This window comes from Dendrobates tinctorius, unplaced genomic scaffold (assembly GCF_039654945.1).
Source record: "Dendrobates tinctorius isolate UK_male_01 unplaced genomic scaffold, ASM3965494v1 ptg000276l, whole genome shotgun sequence".
NCBI lineage: Eukaryota > Metazoa > Chordata > Amphibia > Anura > Dendrobatidae > Dendrobates > Dendrobates tinctorius.
The window spans coordinates 1968852-1990426 of NW_027361943.1; the positions used below are offsets into that span (position 1 = coordinate 1968852).

The 21575-nt window shown below is 44.0% G+C and overlaps 2 protein-coding genes across 2 annotated transcripts in view; one reads left to right on the forward strand and one right to left on the reverse strand.

The window, feature by feature from the left end:
- HAUS8 (HAUS augmin like complex subunit 8) overlaps positions 1 to 21575 on the forward strand; it is a 163062-nt gene that overhangs the window by 110620 nt on the left and 30867 nt on the right. Inside the window, exon 9 of the mRNA XM_073559837.1 lies at positions 20395 to 20536. Within this exon, the coding sequence (XP_073415938.1) occupies positions 20395 to 20536 (142 nt within the window). The remainder of the gene's footprint in view (positions 1 to 20394; positions 20537 to 21575) is intronic.
- Positions 16731 to 18370, reverse strand: LOC141072557 (uncharacterized). The gene is made up of 2 exons (XM_073559831.1): positions 18214 to 18370; positions 16731 to 18108 (listed from the first exon to the last, which is right to left on the reverse strand). The coding sequence occupies exons 1-2, from the start codon at positions 18342 to 18344 to the stop codon at positions 16773 to 16775; spliced, it is 1467 nt and encodes a 488-aa protein (XP_073415932.1). The 5' UTR covers positions 18345 to 18370; the 3' UTR covers positions 16731 to 16772.

A 21575-nucleotide genomic window follows, 5' to 3' on the forward strand; every position in this document is an offset into this window, starting at 1 on the left:
GCAGTCCAGAGGCAGCGTTGGGGGAGATTCCGTTAGACTGCTCCCCCCTCGTCTGACGGATGAGGGGTGATGACCGGGTCCGGGAATGGCCGCCCGGTCTCACCTAGGAGCACGCCAGGTGGCTCCAAGCTCGCAGGGTCCGCCGCTGTAGGAGCTGTAAGTGCGCCAGTGGCGCAAAGGGAAAAAAAGAAGAGCCGCAGCGTGGGGAGAGGCGCAGGCCGCACACAAGGCGGCGGCGCGGTAGCTGGCCGGCGCGGATGCTCCAAAGCCCCGGAAGTAATGGGTGAACTTCTGGGGCACGATGGCTGAGAAGCGCGACTGAACCTGGGGAGGAGGAGCGACTTCCAAAAAGAGGAAAAAAAAAGACAGGGAAAGCTATTAAAACAAGCGCCGCAGGTTAGCGGCAGGGAGCCATGTCATCTCCAGGGGAAGTGCACGCTCCAGCAGGAGACTCTGCAGGGGGCAGCTCCTCCAGGGACCGCGCTACCTGGACAGACACCGCTCGCAGGAGCGAGGTGGGAGAGTCGAGACCCAGGACGGGGTCTCAGCCATCTGATCCGGTAATAAAGGCTTCACTGGGTGAGTGTGCAATATATATACTCTGCGCCTATTAAGCTGATAATTAGGGAGGAGATACAGGCTATCACCCGTGTCAGTACTCCCTCAGAGACTAGGAGCAAAAAACAAGTGACCCTCAGCGTCAGAGGAAGAACAGGGGATAATCTCTGATTCCTCACTCACATCATCGTCATCATCATCAGACATTGAGGGACGTTCATGTTTTCCCCTAGATAGTGTGGATAACCTAGTCAAATCCGTGAGGAACACTATGGGGTGTGAGGAGACAAAGGGCGTCCAAACCGCACAAGAAATATTGTTTCTGGGGTTGGCGGAAAAGAGAGCGTTTCCAGTAATACCGGCAGTTAAGGCCCTAATAAAAAGAGAATGGGAAAAACTCGATCAAAGAAGTTTTCTCCCATCGGCCTCAAAGAGGAAATATCCATTTAGCAGTGACGAGCTATTAAAATGGACCAAAGTTCCAAAGGTTAATGCCGTCGTAGCCTCTACTTCGAAGCAGTCTACTATTCCGGTAGAGGACGCAGGCTTTTTGGTGGACCCGCTAGACCCTAAAGCGGAGTCATCATTAAAAAGGTCTTGGGAGTCTACCACAGGCATTTTTAAGTCAGCAGTAGCCAGCACATGCACCGCCAGGTCTATGCTCGTGTGGTTGGACCAATTAGATCAGCAAACCGAGCAGAAGGTGTCTAGGGAAAAACTACGGGCCGCTATTCCATTAATTAGAGGGGAGGCGGCGGCCTTCATGGCCGATGCATCGGCAGACACCTTGCGGCTGGTAGCAAGATCGGCTAGTCTCTCTCATGCTAGGTTAGACTATTGGCTATTAGGCTCGTCGGTGTTGCCGCTTGTAATATCAACAGATATTTTAAATATCCATTTGTCGGACCATGCCCTGGTGGTATTTGAATCTCGTCTGATAGACACAGTGAAAAAGGAGAGGAGATGGAGATTCCCCTCATATTTATTCCAGTCAGATGATTTCAAGGCATTTCTGCAGATGTCTTGGAATATTTACAAAGAAGATAATAAAGACCACTGTGAAGATGCACACTTATTTTGGACAGCTTCGAAGGCGGTGTTAAGGGGACAAATTATTTCTTATGTGGGGAACAAGAGGAAAAAATTGCTAAAAGACACATTGGAGGCGCAGAGGCGATTAACCCAAGCCTATAAAGAGTTTAAGTCAAATGGTTCATCCTTAAATAGACAGAAATTTTTAGAGGCAAAAGAGGCTGCGGAGATTTTAGATCATGAAAGAGCTATGTACAGCTTAGACTATCAAAAGCATAAATATTTTAAATGGGGAAATAAGCCAGGGAAACTGTTGGCCTCTCTTACTAAACCCTATAAGATGGCAACAAAAATAAATAAAATTCGTAAACATAGTGGTCAAATTCTAACTAATAATGAAGACACAGTAAACAAATTCAAACTGTTTTTTAGCTCTTTATACAGGGCTGGGGAGGGCGAGGACACCGAAGACTCGTGTTTTCTTCAGAATAAAGTTGCTCCTATTACCGAGGAACATAGAGCCATTCTAAATGCTGCTATCACCACAACAGAAGTATTACAATCGATAAATACACTTAAAATATCAAAAGCACCAGGGCCAGACGGCTTTAGTAACAAATATTACAAAATATTGAGTGCTTCGGTAGGCCCGCATCTTTGCGACGTGTTTAATAGAGTAGTAGAGACAGGGTGTCTTCCAGATAGGTTTAATGAGGCTTGCATTACAATGCTCCCTAAGCCAGGAAAGGACCCAATGCAGGTTGAGGGGTACAGACCAATATCGCTGCTTAATTCCGATTTTAAACTTCTCACAAAAATTCTTGCAACCAGAGTACAGCAAATTATTCCGGAATTAATTCTACCACATCAAACAGGATTTATACACGGTAAATCCATAACATATAATATCAGAACAGCGATTGGGGCAATCTCATGTAGCCGACTTAATAAATGTAAAAAAAATAGTGGTGAGTCTTGACGCGGACAAAGCCTTTTGATCGAGTCTCATGGAGATACTTACACAATTTGTTACAACTACGGGGATTTGGATCTTGGTTCTGTGGTGCTGTCAAGTCAATATTTAGTAACCCTACATCCAGGCTCTTTGTAAATAACACGTTGTCCTCACCATTGCAAATTCAGAGAGGTACTAGGCAAGGATGCCCACTATCCCCTCTATTATTTAATTTGGTCCTAGACCCGCTTTTACGAACCTTACAGGATCTGTCAGACTTTGAGGGGTTCCGTGCTGGAAATACAGAAATCAAATTATTAGCCTTCGCTGATGACATTTTGTCGTTTATAGCTAATCCAACCCAGGCGATTCCAGCTATATTATGGACATTACAGAGGTTTGGAGTTACTACGGGGTTTAAAATAAACTACAATAAATCCGAGGCCTTAGCACTTTTTAGGTCAGGTAGACTCTCAGATGGTTCCTTCCCCTTTAAATGGAAGTCAGAATGTATAAGATACCTAGGCATACAACTCCCAGCAGATTCCTCAATTTTATATAAAATTAAACTATAGACCCCTTATTACTACAATAATAAATCTTTTGAACTCCTGGAAGCATTTTACATTATCCTTTTCAGGGAAATGCCATCTGATCAAAATGGTTGTATTCCCTAAGCTATTGTATCTGTTTCAAACCTTGCCACTTCTTTTATATCAGTCAGATATTAATATTTTAAATAAGACATTCAGGCGCTTTATATGGGGGAACGGAGGCAGACCACGTATTGGGCTATATAAACTACTAATGCTAAAGAAGGAAGGAGGTGTTAATTTTCCAGATATAGGTAGATACAACTTAGCGGCTAACTTTAGATACATTATTGACTGGTTACGGGGTAGCTTTCATTTTGCTAATGTCCATCTGGAACAGCAGTTATACCCCAACATATCACTAATGGCTATGATCCATCTAAGTAATAAAGACCTCCCCAACGACATCAGAGATCAACCGATATTGTGGCAGACTATTTTGACCTGGAGGAGAGGGAGGAAGATGTGTAAGTTGAAAAGCGAAATATTCCCCTTTCAACCGTTTTTAGACAATCCTCAATTCGTGGGAGGTAGGCCACATAAGGATTATACAGCCCTTGCACAACAGAAATGTACCATGGTGGTTGACATTTTAGACCAGCATTTTTCCATGCTTTCTTTCGAGGACGTGGTACATCGCTTCCCATTTTTCAGGCATAGACAATTTCTATTTTTACAAGCGCGTAGTCTAGCCCAAAAATTTGTCAGTAATGGACAGGAGGCAAATCAAGGAAATAAATTAGACTCCTTTCTTAGGGCGACAAGAACTTTGATTTCTTCGACAAGTCACATATATTCTGTCTTGCGTAAAAAGTGGTCATGGGTAGGGAAGGATACAGGTCCAGCAAGATGGGCAAAAGATATTGAAGGGGTGGAAGTAGAAGATTTCTTGAATGCAACGATAGCACAAAGGAAAATGATCTCATATAGTAGTTATACGGATATGGCTTTATTAATCCTGCATAGAGCATATATTACCCCATATGTACAATCTAAAATGACACCTACAAATCCATATAAATGCTCAAAATGTGGAATACACAATACCGATATCTTTCATCACATGTGGGGTTGTGATAAGATTCAGGCTTTATGGCGTAGCATTCATGCGGAATTACAATTCAACTATAAATTCAATTTCCCCCTCACTCCACAATGGGCTATTTTCAATATATTGGATGAGTCTCAACAAAAGGTACCTAAACATGCTATGTTGGTGATCTGGGCCTCGGCGGTTAGGAAAAGTATTCTGCACCGGTGGTTGAACCCTGTTGCTCCACCAAAATCTCTAATTTTATCAAAGATTCTTTTCCTATTTAAAATGGATTGGTTAGATACATTAACAAACAAGGAAAAGTTAACGGGGAAATTTTTCAATACTTGGTCATTGTTCATCTCAACACTTGATATAGAGATTAAGAACAGGCTCAAAGCTCAGTTTGGAAATACACAGTGGTATTTGTTACGGTGCATTAGTGGACACACTCCAATTCCATAATTGATCTTGGGCAAACAGTAATGTACACAGGGAAGGGGAGGTGGGGGGGTCGGAGGGAGCGAGTTGGGAGGGTTGAAAGTGTTATAAAAAGGCTAAGGATATTAACAGAGATTTGTTTTGATATATGGAAATATTTAATGATGATTACATATGTCATGTGCATTATAATTCTGTATTTTTCTGTTGAAATGCAATAAAAATAGTTTGAAAGAAAAAAAAAAGATCGGCTGGTCTTGTAAACAACGCCAGGAGGGCACTATGGATGAAGAGCTGGAAGGGGGACGCGCAATCAAAATCTAAGACTTGCGCAACCCCGTGCGAGGGTGTGTTTCTCTTTGGAAAAGCCCTAGATGACATACTCGCCAAAGCGAAAGAAAGGAAGAAGGCCTTCCCTGATTCTTCTATCCTTTTCTAAAAGGCGGCCGTTTGGGAGAAGGAGACAAGCGGACAGATCAACTAGATGGCCCGCAAAGGAAGAGAAGCAAAAGGGGAGCATGTTTAGAGGTTCAACATTCCGAAAGGAAAATACTGAAAAATCAGTCCCCCCAGTAGGGGGTAGACTAAAATTTTTTTCTTCAAAATGGGAACGAATAACTTCAAGTCCATGGATTCTAAGTATAATTAAATAGGGAATGAAAATAGAATTCCTTCAAATCCCTTACGATTTTTTTATCATAACCCGCCTTAACTCTATAGTACAACAAAAGGCCCTCGAAGTAGAAATTCGGAGCCTACTATCCAAGGGGGTTTTAGTAGAAGTCCCAGAGGGACAAGAGGGTAGAGGTTTCTACTCTCCTTTTATTTTTAATTTCCAAACCAGATGGTACATTTAGGACAATCATAAATTTGAGGAAGCTTAATACGTTTATAAAAAATTATAAGTTTAAAATGGAATCAATCAGATCCACCATTAAACTTCTCTTTCCAAACTGTGTGGCAGGGATTGACTTAAAAGATGCTTACTATCATCTTCCTATCCATGATATATACCACAGGTACCTAAGGGTCGCGGTAGTATTCGAAGGCAAGATCCGTCATTTTCAATATGCGGCCATGCCTTTCGACCTCTCTACAGCGCCAAGGATCTTCACCAAAGTGATGGCAGAGGTGATGGCCTATCTTCGTCAGAAAGACACTCTAATCATGCCTTGCCTAGATGACTTCCTAATTATCGGGAACTCGATCACCCAGTGTACCTGACGTGTGGCTGATGCGGTCTCATCTTTGCATGATCTAGGCTGGATCATCAACTTCCAGAAGTCCAGACTAGTTCCGTATTCCCTTCAGATGTTCTTAGGGTTCCAGTTAGACTCCACAACCCAGAGATGTCTACTCCCTCAGGTAAAGATTACGCTCACAAAAGGAAAGGTGGAGGCAGCCATAAATAGACCACGTATGTCTCTGAGAGGGTCAATGTCGCTATTGGGGTCGCTCACTTCCTGTGCCCCAGCAGTCCGGTGGGCCCATTATCACATCCGCACACTGCAGCATCAGATCCTCCAAGAGGACAGGCGACACAGTGGTCACCTCGAGAGTAAGAGAACCATATTACAGGATGTCTTGGCTTCTCAAGAATGGTGGCTAGAGGATAACCATCTGTCCACAGGAGTCCCATGGGTTATAGTACCATCTTGTATCCTAACCACCGACACTAGCCCCACGGCTGGGGAGCCCATATGGGGAATAGCTTTTGTCAAGGAAGGTGACAGAGATGAACTGGGCTACTCGTCTAATTTAAAAGAACTGACAGTGGTATATTCTGCTCTGCACCATTTTCTTCCACAGCTCCAACAGAGGCATGTCCGGATCTTATCGGACAACACCACTACAGTGGCCTACATAAACAGACAGGGAGGTACTCGATCAGAGACTCTGATGTCTTCTGCGGGAAGAATCTTAAACTTAGCCGAAAGTTATTTGTGGTCTTTCTCGGCCCTCCATATCAGGGGAGAGAACAACCAAGAGGCAGACTTCTTAAGCCGACACACACTTCGGCAAGGGAAGTGGTGCCTCAATCGCCAAATCTTCAAGGACATAGTAGCTCTATGGGGGCAACCTTTGCCACGAAAGAGAAGACTGATAAAAGCACTTGCCTCCCTGTCACCGTCAGATCATCCATACATACTGGATGCCCTCCAGGCCTCATGGAAATTCAACCTGGCATATGCCTTCCCTCCAATAATCCGAATGACATGTGGTAGGAAGATCAGAGGACAAGGCGAGAGTAATTTTGATAGCACCATTCTGGCCCAAGAGACCGTGGTTCTCATGGCTACAAAGCATGTCGGTGTCAGATCCTTGGGTTCTCCCTTCGATTCCCAACCTACTCTCCCAAGGCTTTTTTCCACCCCCAAGTGGACAACTTACACTTGACGGCGTGGAATTTGAAAGCAGCTACTAAGATCAAGAGGGTTTTCTGAAACACTGCTACGCTCCTACAGAGCAGGAAGCAGTCCACTACCCAGATATGCAAGAATATGGAAAAAAATTCCTGCAGTTTCATACAGCTCCTCATACCACAGAAATTCCGATAGTTCCTATCTTGGAATTTCTACAGAAAGGGAGGGACTTGGGCCTGGCGGTAAACACGCTAAAGTCCAAGTGTCCGCATTAGGGGCACTGTACGGCCACAATATAGCAGGAAATAAGTGGATATCACGATTTATTACAGCTTGCGAACGAATGACTCCGGTTCACATACCTGCAATCCCTGCATGGGACTTAAATCTGGTCTTAGATGCCCTTATGGAAGAGCCCTTCGAACCAATAGAAACGATATCCCTAAAATGCTTGTCACTCATGACAGCCCTCTTAGTAGCACTAACGTCTGCTAAGAGAGTGAGTGATATCCAAGCTCTATCCATAGACCCACCCTTTTTTCAGATATACCAAGATAGGTTAATATTAAAACCAGACCCCTCATACCTGCCTAAGGTATCAACAAAATTCCATAGATCTCAAGAAATACTCCTCCCGACCTTCCTTGGAGATCCCTCCACTCCGGAGGAGCAGAAATTCCACACCTTGGATGTTAGAAGAACTGTCCTAAAAATATATTGAGAGGTCCAGGAGCTGGAGGCAGTGTAGGGCTCTGTTCATATCTTTTCAGGGCTGTAAAAAAGGGTACGGAGTCACGAAGAGCACCATATCCCGATGGATCAGGGATGCCATTCGCTTAGCCTACTCCGCGGAAAATGAAGATCCTCCGGAGAACATCAGAGCACATTCCACCAGAGCAGTGGCAGCCTCCTGGGCCGAGAGGGGAGACGTTCCTATCGAAGCCATATGTAAGGCGGCAATTTGGTCAACCCCTTCTACCTTCTATAATCACTATAGACTTGAACCTTTTATCTACTTCGGACCTAAGCTTTGGCAGGACTGTCCTTGGCACGGTGATCCCACCCAGGTGATGGTCTCTGGAATATCTCCAGTGGGTGCTGTCGTGGCGAAGGGTAAAAAGCCGGATTACTTACCGGTAATGCTCTTTTATTGAGTCCACGGCAGCACCCGCTCTCTTCCCTCCCTACTAAGATATCAATAGTAAAAGTGCATCTGCTAAAGATGAATAAGTAAAATTTAGAAGTACTTAGACATTGCCTAACCCTTGGTGGTCCTCCTGGTACTCTGAAATACAAAACTGAGGAGGAAAGGAAAGCCCCCTTTTATCTTTCTGTATGGTTTCCTGTTCCAAATGGGGCAGATCCGATGCCTCCACTGGGTGCTGTCGTGGACTCCTTAAAAGAGCATTACCGGTAAATAATCCGGCTTTTCTGAGAGATTACAAATTCTACAATCTAACCCCATTTAGCTCTATGAAGGTTCAGTACATAAATCATTGCTGTTACATGTATTATCACACAACTAATGTGAACTAGTGTGAAGGATCTTCCCTGCGATGAGTGTATTAATTAAATGAGCTGTCACAGTATACAACATTGCCATTGATTTTCATACAGGCTAAAATGGCATCACCTTTTTCTACACTATGTTGTATATTATAGAAGTGCAGGTTTTTATACACACATGGTCAAAATTGTTGGTAGCCCTTTTTACTGACAGAAAAACCCATAATGGTGACAGAAATAACTTGAATCTGAATCTGACAAAAGTAATAATAAATCAAAAATCTACGAAAACGAACAAATGAAAGTAAGACATTGCTTTTCAACCATGCTTCCACAGAATTTTTAAAAAATGTCATGAAATAGGCCTGGACAGAAATGATGATACCCCTGAAAATGTGACAAAAGGGACATGTTAAATCGCGGTGTGTCTACAATTTTGGAATCAGTGAGTGGGCTTGTACAGAGGGCTACGTATACTCACTGTGCTGTTTGGTGACATGGTGTGTGTCACACTCAACATGGCCCAGAGGAAGCGGAGGAAAGAGTTGTCTCAGGAGTTTAGAAAGAAAACTATAGACAAACATGTTAAAAGTAAGTTATAAGACCATCTCCAAGCAGCTGCTTGATCCTGTGACTACAGTTACACACATTCAAAAATTTAAGCTTCATGGGACTGTAGCCAACCTTCCTGGACGTGGCCGCAGGAGGAAAATTGATGACAAATCAAATGATAATACGAATGGTAACAAAAGAGCCCAGAAAAACTTCTAAACAGATCAAAGGTGAACTTCAAGCTCAAGGAACATCTGTCCTTGTATGAGCCAGAGTGGACTTCATGGGAGACGACCAAGGAGGACACCATTGTTGGAAAACAAAATCATAAAAAAGCCAGACTGGAATTTGCCAAACTACATGTTGACAATCCACAAAGCTTCTGGGAGAATGTCCTATGGACAGATGTGCCTTGCCAAAAAGATCCATTTTTGTCTCATCAGCTCTATGTTTACAGACAGAAAAATGAAGCATATAAAGGAATGAACACTGTCCCTACTGTGAAACATGGAGGAGGCTCTGATATGGTCTGGGGCTGCTTTGCTGCATCTGGCACAGGGTGTCTAGAATCTGTGCAGGGTACAGTGAAATCTCAAGACAATCAAGGGATTCTAGAGAGAAATGTGCTGCTCAGTGTCAGAAAGCTTGGTCTCAGTCGCAGGTCATGGGTCTTGCAACAGGATAATGGCCCAAAACACACAGCTAAAAACACCCAAGAATGGCTAAGAGGAAAACATTGGACTATTCTGAAGTGGCCTTCTATGAGCCCTGACCTAAATCCTATTGCGCATCTTTGGAAAGAGCTGAAACTTGCTGTCTGGAAAAGGCAACCTTCAAACACGAGACAACTGGAGCAGATTGCTCTTGAGGAGTGGGCCAAAAAATCTGTCGAGAGGTGCAGAAGTCTCTGACAGTTACAGGAATTGTTCGATTGCAGTAATTGCCTGAAAAGGTTGTGCAACAAAATATTAAGTCCAGGCCTATTTCATGAGTTTTATTTTTAAAAAAAATTCCGCGGAAACATGGTTGAAAAGCAATGTCTGACTATCATTTGTTCATTTTCATAGAATTTTGATTTATTACTTTTGTCAGATTCAAGTTATTTCTGTAACCATTGTGGGTTTTCTGTCCTTAAACGAGGGGTACCAACAATTTTGACCACGTGTATTTTGACTAACTACTGCTGCTGAGAGGGGTCAATTAATAAAATTTGTGCACTATGGGAATGGAGGGTTGAAAAGTAGTTTGTATGCTCAGGTACAACTCTCTGCTTTTTTCAGTCTCCCCCCTACCCGACCACTCTTGTTCTTGGCACTATCAACCCCTTCTCGACCTGTGACACTGCGTATGCGTCATGAAAGTCGGTGCCAATCCGACCTGTGACGCATATGGGAGGATCGCACTCCTGTGGGTCGGGTGACCGGGGTCACTGAAAGGTCACATGACTTTGTACTTCACCCCAGTGGGGGTTTGGCTTTGCCCGCTCTGCGGCTACGATCGCCCTGATTGGCTGCTAAAAGTGAAACCGCCAATCAGAGCAATTGTAATATTTCGCCAATCAAATTTGGTGAAATATTACAATCTAGCCATGGCCGATGCTGCAATAGCATCGGGCATGGCTGGAGACCGAGCTCCGCCCCCCCACCACCACCGGCTGATGGGGGCGATCATCCACCGACTGACGGCAGTGATCGGTCAGCTCAGCTCCCCTCCCCTGCCCCTCCGCTCCCCCCCTTCCGATCACCGTCCCGTCTCACCCCCCCCCCCCCCCCCCCCGGTACCTCCCGAGTCCCCGTGTCACTCCCGGTGTCCCTCCTGCATGGGTGCCGCCATCTACCAAAATGGCGGGCGCAATGCGCCCGTCGAATCTGCCGGCTGCAGATTCATTCATTGCAGGTACATTTTGATCACTAGGATAGACCCTATCATAGTGATCAAAATAAAAAAAAAAAGGAAATTAACCCCCCTGTTTATCACCCCCATAGGTAGGGGCAAATAATAAAGATTTTTTTTTTTTTCCATTAGTGTTAGGGTTGGAATTTGGGATAGGGGTGTGTTGGGGTTGGGATTATGGTTAGGCTTGTGGTTAGTGTCAGGGTTGGAATTAGGGTTTTGGTTAGGGTTGAGTTAGAATTGAGGGGTTTCCACTGTTTAGGCACATCAGGGGGTCTCCAAATGCGTCATGGCGCCACCATTGATTCCAGCCAATTTTGCGTTCAAAAAGTCAAACAGTGCTCCCTCCCTTCCGAGCCCCAGTGTGTGCCCAAACAGTGGTTCCACCCCACGTATGGGTTATCGGTGTACTCAGGACAAATTGCACAACTTTTGTCCAATTTCTCCTGTTAGCCTTGTGAAAATAAAAAAATAGCAGGCTAAAAAATCATTTTTGAGGAAAAAATTTTTTATTTTCACTGCTGTTATAAACTTCTGTGAAGCACTTGGCGGTTCAAAGTGCTTACCACCATCTAGATAAGTTCCGTAAGGGGTCTAGTTTCCAGAATGGTGTCACTTGTGGGGTTTTTTCATTGTTTAGGCACACAGATGCTCTCCAAACACGACATGGTGTCCGCTAACGATTGGAGCTAATTTTCCATTCTAAAAGTCAAATGGCGCTCCTTCCCGGGCCCTGCTGTGCACCCAAACAGTGGTTTATGACCACATATGAGGTATCTGTGTACTCAGGAGAAATTGCCCAACAAATTTTAGTATCCATTTTATTCTGTTACCCATGTGAAAATGAAAAAATTGCTGCTAAAAGAAAATTTTTGTTGGAAAAATTAAAATGTCCATTTTTTCCTTCCAAGTTGATTTAGTTCCTGTGAAGCACCTGAAGGGTTAATAAACTTCTTGAATGTAGTTTTGAGTAGCTTGGGGGGTGCAGTTTTTTAATGGTGTCACTTTTGGGTATTTTCTGCCATATAGACCCCTCAAAGTGACTTCAAATGTGAGGTGGTCCCTAAAAAAAAAAGGTTTTGTAAATTTTGCTGTAAAAATCAGAAATCCTCAGGTCAAGTTTTAACCCTTCACTCCCTAACAAAAAAGAATTCCAAAAAATGGCCAGGTCATTAACGGGAATCTGTCACCCTTTTTTGGCCTATTAGCTGCCGGCATAGACATCGGGGGCTTATCTACAGCATTCTGTAATGCTGTAGATAAGCTCCTGATGTAGCCTGAAAGAGAAGAAAAACGCGTTATATTATACTCACCTAGGTGTGCGGTCCGGTCAGATGGGTGTTGCGATCCGGTCCGGCGCCTCCCTTCTTCATGCGATGACGCCCTCTTCTCCCGTCCTGAAATAGCTCCGGCGCAGGCGCATTGCTCAGCCCTGTTGAGGGCAGAGCAGAGTCCTGCAGTGCGCAGGCGTCGGGAGAGGTCTGGCGCCTGCGCACTGCAGAATTCTGCTCTGCCTTCAACAGGGCAGAGCAATGCGCCGGAGCCATTTCAGGACGGGAGAAGAGGGCGTCATCGCATGAAGAAGGGAGGCACCGGACCAGACCGCAACGCCCATCGGACCGGACCGCCCACCTCGATGAGTATAATATAACGTGTTTGTCTTCTCTTTCAGGTTACATCGGGGGCTTATCTACCCAGGACGTTCTCGCGCGATAAGCGATAACCAGCGGGGGAGCGGTCGGAGGTGGTAATAATAATAATCTTTATTTTTATATAGCGCTAACATACTCAGCAGCGCTTTACAGTTTACACACATTTTCATCACTGTCCCCGATGGAGCTCACAATCTAAAATTCCCTATGAGTATGTCTTTGGAGTGTGGGAGGAAACCGGAGTGCCTGGAGGAAACCCACGCAAACACGGGGAGAACATACAAACTCCTTGCAGATGTTGTCCTTGGTGGGATTCGAACCCAGGACCCCAGCTAACCACTGAGCCACCGTGCTGCCCGTATGGTAAATATCAGACATAGCGATAGTAATCAGCAAGTGCTGGATAACAAATACAGGGTATTTAGTCGATACATTTTTGGCAAAAAGTGTATACCAAGCAGCCCCACCACGTCACAGTAACCCTTCACGGAGCAATCCCTATCTAATGTATTAAAAACCTGAACATGTGAACAGTTTCCAAATGAACAGGATACAGACAGGCGCCTCCTAGTATATGGGCTTGTGGTGCAAGGCAGCTCATTTATGTGCATGTCACACAAGAGAGGGGTGGGGTCTCCCAAACCATGCTGAGCAAGGAAAAAACGGATTAAAAACATATGTGACATGCACAATGTGAACAAGTCGGTCAGACAGTGCTCACACCACCCATTGGCTGAAACACAACAAGAAAACACAAAATGACAAATTTACAAAAATACTCTGCAGTAAAAAATGACAGTAATCAGCAAGTGCTGGATCACAAATACAGGGTATTTAGTCAATATATTTTTTGCAAAAAGTGTATACCAAGCCCCACCACATCACGGTAACCCTTCACGGAGCAGTCCCTATCTAATGTATTAAAAACCTGAACATGTGAACAGTGTCCAAATGAACAGGATACAGACAGGCGCCTCCAAGTATATGGGCTTGTGGTGCAAGGCAGCTCAATTATGTGCATGCCACACAAGAGAATAATTGAATAATCTTTGTTTTCAGATCATTTGAGAGTTGTTTTGAGGAGCCCATGATGCCACTCTTCATAGGAGAATCAAATAGGAGAACTACTCGCAAGTGGCCACCTTAAATACCTTTTCTCATGATTTGATACACCTGGCTATGAAGTTCAAAGCTCAATGAGGTTACAAAACCAATTTAGTGCTTCAGGAAGTCAGTAAAAAGTAGTTAGGAGTGTTCAAATCAAGAAAATAAGGGTGCCCATACTTTTGCACCGGTCAAATTTTGTTTAAATGCAGATTGCACATTTTCTGTTAGTACAATAAACCTCATTTGAATCCAGAAATATAACTGAGTCCATCAGTTATTAGATATATGAAACTGAAATAGCTGTTGCTAAAACCAAAATTGTTATAAAGAAAAAAGGTTAACATTAATAGGGGTGCCCAAACTTTAACATACGACTGCAGAAAACAGTTTAGCTAATACTTTTGCATTGTATCAATTTTAATAGGGAAACACTTTTGTATTTCACCCTGTGCTGTTTTTCCCCAGAATTTTCCAACATGTCACTTCTTGATGCACAGCACTCCTCAAAATCCGCACCTAAAAACACTTGTCCACAACAAGATTGTTCGAAAAATCTTAAGTAGGACACCCTACTAAATTATTACCTGTTAGGCTAGTTTCACATTAGCGTTTTTTTGCGCAGCGCATCGTGCGCATAAAAAACGCAAAGAAAAACGCAAAACAAATGTGCGTTTTTTTTTCTTCATGCGCACGCTGATGCGTCAAAATAACGCAGTGTTACTTGCGTTTTACATGCGTTTTTGCATGCGGTTGCGTTTTTTATGCGCATGCGTTTTTAGGTGTGACATTTCACAATAGCAAAATCTTTGACCACCAATGGGTCACCAGTGGGCGTGTTTCATTGGAATGTTTTATAGACCCTGTACTGCTGAATTCATCAGATTTTGCTGCTGTTTCCGGTGTCAAGATGGACTTGCGTCTGGATAATTTCCGCTTCAAGCTGGATCTTGACATTGCGCTGTCTCAGGCGTATGTCTTTTGTTGCCAGCAAGAAAGGGAGAGGGAGAGACAGCAGAGACGGCAGCGGCGTAGGTTTTGGAGGCATCCAATCATCGAACTCCGGCCAAGCCGTGGAGCATATCACACGCTGTACAGCGAGCTACAGGAAAACCCGGAGAAATTTGCTGACTATACACGGATGTCCCAGGAAAGCTTCCTTGACTTGCTGGGTATGGTTGAAGGAAACATCCGGAGAAGGGACACTCAGCTCCGGCGTGCCATTCCTCCCGAAGAAAGGCTCCTTGTCACCTTACGGTATGTATGTTGTTATATTTGCATAATTTTTTTGGCTTTTTATTTTTTTTTTTTTTTGGTCCAAAAAATTAGGTTTTTTTTGGCTATTGATTTTTAACATTATTTTTGTGAAATTGCTTTTTTGCATAATGGTTTTTCTTCTGGCATGTACTAATCCCAAGCCTTTATAAAATGTTTTTTTGCTATGTTGTATTAAAAAAACATGCAAAATAGTTAGGCCATGTACTTTTTTATTTTCAGTGTTTTTAGTAATACCCAAGACAGAAATATAATTATTTTTTCTTTTTATGTTTGGCAGGTTCCTGGCAACTGGAGAGAGTCTTTCATCCCTGCATTTCCAGTACCGGCTGGGAATCTCAACTTTATCTGGGATTGTTGCCGACACCTGCAGGGCTCTGTGGGATGTTCTGTGTCCGGAGTTTCTGCCATTGCCCACTGCCGAAAAGTGGCTTCAAATATCGGAGAAATTCTGGGCAGTCTGCAATTTCCCGAACTGCCTAGGAGCGGTGGACGGGAAGCACATCCGCATCACAAAACCCGCAAGAAGTGGCTCCGAGTACTACAACTACAAGAAGTACTTTTCCACAGTCCTAATGGCCATTGCGGATGCAGACTGCCGGTTTGTGGCGGTGGACATAGGGGCATTCGGACGGGGCAACGATTCACAGACTTTTAAGAACTCTGATATGGGCTGGAGGTTGTACGGCAACCATTTCAATTTTCCACTGGCACGGCCTCTTCCCCAAACCCAAACTCCACCACTGCCATTTGTAGTGGTTGGGGATGAGGCATTTCAGATGTGCCCAAACCTGCTGAAGCCGTACTCCAGCCGTGACTTGGACCACCGCAAGAAAATTTTCAACTACAGGCTTACGAGGGCTCGCAGGACTGTAGAGTGCGCCTTTGGCATTCTAGTGGCCAGATGGCGAATTCTCAGCACCGCCATCAATCTCAAAATGGAAACAGTTGATGAGGTCGTGAAGGCATGCGTGGTTCTCCACAATTTTGTTATGGCAAAGGAGCGGCCGAACTTTGACATGGATGAGCCTGCTGCCAACCCTTTGCCAGATTTTACTCAGCACCCTCTTCGGTCCTCAGTCGAAGTTGCCCAAATGAGGGACCAATTTGCGGACTACTTTTTATCCGATGTTGGTCGTGTAGCATGGCAGGATCAAATGGTTTAATAGTTTTGTTGTTTGTTAAAAATAAAATACATGGTTTTTTATACCTGTACCCAGTGTACTGTGTCTTAATAAACTCCACTACTCATCTGCCCAGGTTAAATTGAAGAAAGGGAAACCACCATAAAAAAAAAAAAAAAATATATATATATATATATATATATATATATATATATATATATATATATATATATATATATATATATATATATATATATAAATATATATATTTATTTATATATATATATATATATATATATTTATTTTTATATATATATATATTTATTTTTATATATATATATATATATATATATATATATATATTTATTCTTATATATATATATATATATATATATATATATATATATATATATATATATATATATATATAAATTTTTTTTTTTTTTTGGTGGTTTCCCTTTCTTTACTTTCTACCGGATGGTCAGCCATCCAACTCTGAAAGGGATACTATATTTCATTTTTGTTTTATATATATATATATATATATATATATATATATATATAAAAAAAAAAAGAAATATAGTATCCCTTTCAGAGTTGGATGGCTGACCATCCGGTAGAAAGTAAAGAAAAACAAACCATAGTGTAGGGCGCAGTGTGTGCAGGCGGCGAAAGACACAATAACCAAACATTATTTTGAAAAAAAAATATAACATTTATTTAAATTATTTTTTAGTTGCTGGAAACTGGGGGGTGTGGAGGGATGAGGAACGGCTTTGGGTGGAGTAAGGGGTTCTAGGGGAAGGAGGAACCAAAGAAGTGGGGGAAGGGAGCTGAGGCAAGGAAAGTTGTGAAGTGGGAGGTGAGGGAGGGTAAGAGTCCTCCTCTTTGTTTTTTTAGGACGGTGGCCCGTCGTCTTCCTGCTGTCCTCGCTTGAGCCTGAGGACTGGCTAGACCCCGGGGACCGCCTTGAGCCTCTGGACCGCCTTGAGCCTCTGGACCGCCTTGAGCCTCTGGAACGCCTGGAGGCTGGGGACTGGCTGGAGCTGGGGGACCGCCTGGCACTTGTTGACCGCCTGCCAGGATCTTGTTCCAGCTGTGGCATGCTGGAGGTGGTGGATGTCCTGGCAGGGGCCGTAAATATTGAATGCGGGTCCCCCAGCTGATGCTGCTCCGAGGTGGTGGTGGTGGTGGTGGTGGTGGCGGTCCATGCAGGCGTGGTGGCTGTGGCGGTCCATACCGGGGTGGTCCTCCCGCTGGTGGTGGTGGTTGCGGCGCTCAAGGCAGGGGTGGTGACGACGGGCCATCCAGTGGTGGTGGCGGCAGCAGTGGTGGGCCAGGCAGGAGCAGCGCTTGGCATGGTGTTGGCGGGTAAGTGTCCAGCTGCACTCGGACTTGGGGCGGTATATTGGTGTCCGGCGAGGCTTGGAAGTGTGGTGGCTGTGCAGTGATATGCAGCAGAAGTAGGTAATGCTGTAAAACGAGTCAGTGGTGGCACCGGTGGAAATGCCACCACTGACTGCTGCATAATCCTACTCTGCTGCATAGCCTGCATAAAAGCATTGTTGCAGGCCTGCATGACAGTCAACTGGAGGTCAGGGGTAAGGTGTTCCGCCGTGTCCCGAGCTATTTGGGTGTAAAAATGATGCGCTGGTCTGGCGAGGTCGACTTCCAGGCGCTCAAGGCGACCCTCGATAGACTTGTAGCGTTGGTCCAAAAGGAGGAAACCACTCTCAAGTCTATCGGAGAGTGCCTTGAGGCTACTCTGAAAGACCGAGCTCAATTCAACGAACTCGGGCATGAGAGGCCTGTCCAAGGTCCTCTGCCGCTGCTGGCGGGAAGTGCCCGCAAAACCAGTGGCAGAGACCTGGGACAGGGGAACACCTGAGCGACCAGCTTCCTGGTCTCCAGATGACTGTGGTGCAGACCTGCAAGGTGCTTCCTCGCTGATGGATGGCTGGGAGGGGTCCGGGGCAGCTTGATGAAGGACCGCTTCGGGACCAGGTTGCAGGGTGCTGCTCCAGGTGCTGTGAAAAGAAAAGAAAGAAATTACTACCATAAATTAACAATCGCCAACTCCTGTGGAATAGAAAAGCACAGAATAAAACACAATACAACTAGAAAATACTTACGTTCGGGAGGCAAGGACCGGTCTTAAAAATGCCAAGGCACGATGGTATCGGTACTTCGTGCCGGTCCTTGCCGCAGCACCACTGCGAACCTTATTCTCCTGACGGATATCCCTGTTGAAGCGGTCCTTCATCGAGCGCCAACGGGTTCTGACTTTGTTCACTGTGATGGAAAAAAAAAAAAAAAGAAAAAAAGTAAGACTATGCACTGGAGGCTGTGATCATCCAACTGTGTGTGATGATAGAAACTCCATGGAGTTAATAGCATCACACACAGTTGGGTGATCCCGGCCAAGATCACTGCTGCATCACACTGCATTTAAATACTTACGAAAATCCTTGCGGACCCGGGGAGAGGCATTGTCCCAGCCATCCATCAGCGATGCGGCCACCTCGTTCCAGAGCCGCCGGATCACCACGTTGTCCGAGTGCAGTTGGTGACGGGTGTCCCACAACGGGACTCGCTCCTGGACTAGACGGATGAGCTCGTCGTTGTCCAGGGCGAGGTCCTCCTCCCGCTGTGGAGCCTAGAAAAGAAAGACAAACATTAATCTTTGAAAGATTTAAAAAAAAAAAAAATATCGATAACTAGCTGAAGAGCCCGGCGCTGCCCGGGCATAGTAACTAACTGTGGTTAGTTATATAAATTTAAAATTATCCTCCATCCCATAGTCCCGTGCCCATATTCCATCATACATATCCTCCATCCCATAGTCCTGTGCCCATATACCCATCATACATATTCGCCATCCCATATGCCTGTGCCCATATACCCATCATACATATTCGCCATCCCATACTCCCGTGCCCATATACCATCATACATATCCTCCATCCCATGCCCATATACCCATCATATATATCCTCCATCCCATAGTCCCGTGCCCATATTCCATCATACATATCCTCCATCCCATAGTCCTGTGCCCATATACCCATCATACATATTCGCCATCTCATATGCCTGTGCCCATATACACATGATACATGTTCGCCATCCCATAGTCCCGTGCCCATATACCATCATACATATCCTCTATCCCATGCCCATATACCCATCATATATATCCTCCATCCCATAGTCCCGTGCCCATATACCCAAACAAACAAACATACACACACACACACAAACACACACACACACATACACACTTTGAGCCCTAGATATTGATAAACAATCCATGAAAAAATTATTTGTTTTAAATGGAAATAAATGGAAAAAAAACAACAAACATCGAAAAAAACAACCATGAAAATTTAAAAAAAATAAAATTAAAAAATACCAAAAAAAAAAAAAACCAGACTAGAAAATAAGTAAAAAAAAAAAAAAAAAAACAGTCCGTCTGTACTTACATCACGTCTACCCGCCCGCACTTGGCCTTGCTGCTCCTGCCGTTCCTCCGGTGGTGGTGGCGTGATGGAGGATGAGCTCTGAAAATTAAACCAAAAAAATTAATCACATGTGTTTATTTTTTCAAATCCATACGGAAGCATAGTACTCACTTCTTCTGCCTCTTGCCCTGTCCCGGGGACATATTCTTCACCAGATGAAGACATGCTGCAATAAAAAAAAAAAGAGACATAAGTACATAGAAATGTATTGAAATTTCAGCCAGACATTAGGTTTTTCATACTTACATTGGTGCAGCTTGTGCTGTGTGTCCACTAGTGAGCAATCCTTAAAGTATTGTGGAATCCCAGTGCCCACACCATTTTATCACCTTGGTTCAATTTTTTTTTTTTTACTGTCTAGACCAAATTTCAGTCTTGTTTATGTAAAAAACGCATGCGCATAAAAACGCAAGACCATGCGCAAGTATTGCGCTCCCATAGGCTCCAATGTGGTGTTTTTGCGCATTCCGTGCGCATTCCGTGCGCATGCGTTGTTTTAACGAGACAGGGCGGAACCAAAAATGCAACATGTTGCGTCTGACGCGCCTGGCGCAAAAGACAAAAAAACGCATGCGCACGAAAGCGCAAATATGCGCAAGACCATGCGCACATCATGTAAAATATAGGTGCGCAGTGCGCATGCGCACTGGTGCGCCCGATGCGCTGCGCACAAAAGCGCTAATGTGAAACCAGCCTTACATTGGTTATAAGGATTAAAGAGTTCAAAACATGTTATTTTTTTCCAGTCTGTGATTATCTTTTTTTCCTACTTTTTTTTTTTTTTTTTTGCAGGCTGAATGTTTGGCTCCCTTTACTGCCACCACAACTCAATTCAAGGAAAATTACACATCATTTGCCACTGCTCTGGACTGCACAAGGCATCAGCTACCTATAAAAGATATCCATATTCCTGGCACCCGGCAGAGATTTCTTGGTATTAACAGTTTACTGCAAATGGCTATTTTTATCTCTACTCTATATTTTCTTTGTCCACTGATGCTTTTTTTTTTCTTCTTAGGCCAGATTCACATAGCGTTAATGCAGTCCGTTCAACTCATGCGTTAAATGGACTGCTTGACGCTACTCTCATATTCTGCGTTTAGCTAGCAGTGACGGACCCGCGTCCGAGGGTCCGTCACAGAATGCCGGCATGCCGCTTATGACGTGCGTTAGCGATGCGATCGATAATGGCAGTGTATGGCAGCGTTAACGGATGCGTTACATCGCGTTAATGCCGCGGTGTAACGCAATCCGTTAAACGGACTGCCAAGCGCTATGTGAGCCTGGCCTTATGTTTTTGTCTCAATTTTAATCAGATACCTGGCTCTACATTTCGATTGGTCTATGGCACAGTAATAAACAAGGCATTTGTGCCTCACAGTTGCAATTAGTCCATTGCCATGGCAAGTGCATTTTTTTATGATGTTTTGGATAGGAAACAGAAATTGTCTACATTAATTTATTGCTTTTCTGCCTGAGTGGAGCTGTTAAAAGTTCTGAAATTCTAGGCATGACTGCTCTGTACTGTCTCCCACTTTCTGTACACTATACTGGGAATTTCATGCTGAAATATTGCACAACACTGTGTCATTACTTAGTTGTATGATTAAAATTTTTTTTTTTTTTCTTTTTTTTAACTGAAAATGTAAGACATAATTAAGTGTGTCATGACAGCTAAAATAAGGGTAAAGTATGCACGTACTACTACTTACACTTTGTTTTCCAGGCGCAAAGAATTAAAAAATGTGCATGAGTATATGTATAGATTTTTACAACTACACTTGAGTCACAGTGAAATCAATTACCTGCCAAACTTTTAGTACTTTAACCTCTTCCTACCCAGTGATTTACAATTTCATCATAGTGCAGGTGTATGGACCACGCTCAAACTGAACCTGCTCCACAGAGGCCAGGTTTAGGCTGTGTGCCCATGTAGCGTTTTTTAAGCGTATCTGCAGCGCTTTTAGACAAGC

Bases quoted from the DNA above. Each gene is read 5' to 3' on its own strand.
- LOC141072557 (XM_073559831.1), bottom strand. From the start codon at position 18,344: ATGAAGGACCGCTTCAACAGGGATATCCGTCAGGAGAATAAGGTTCGC. The intron at 18,109-18,213 runs GTAAGTATTTTC...TTCTTTTCACAG, and splicing joins CCGGTCCTTGCCTCCCGAAC to CACCTGGAGCAGCACCCTGC.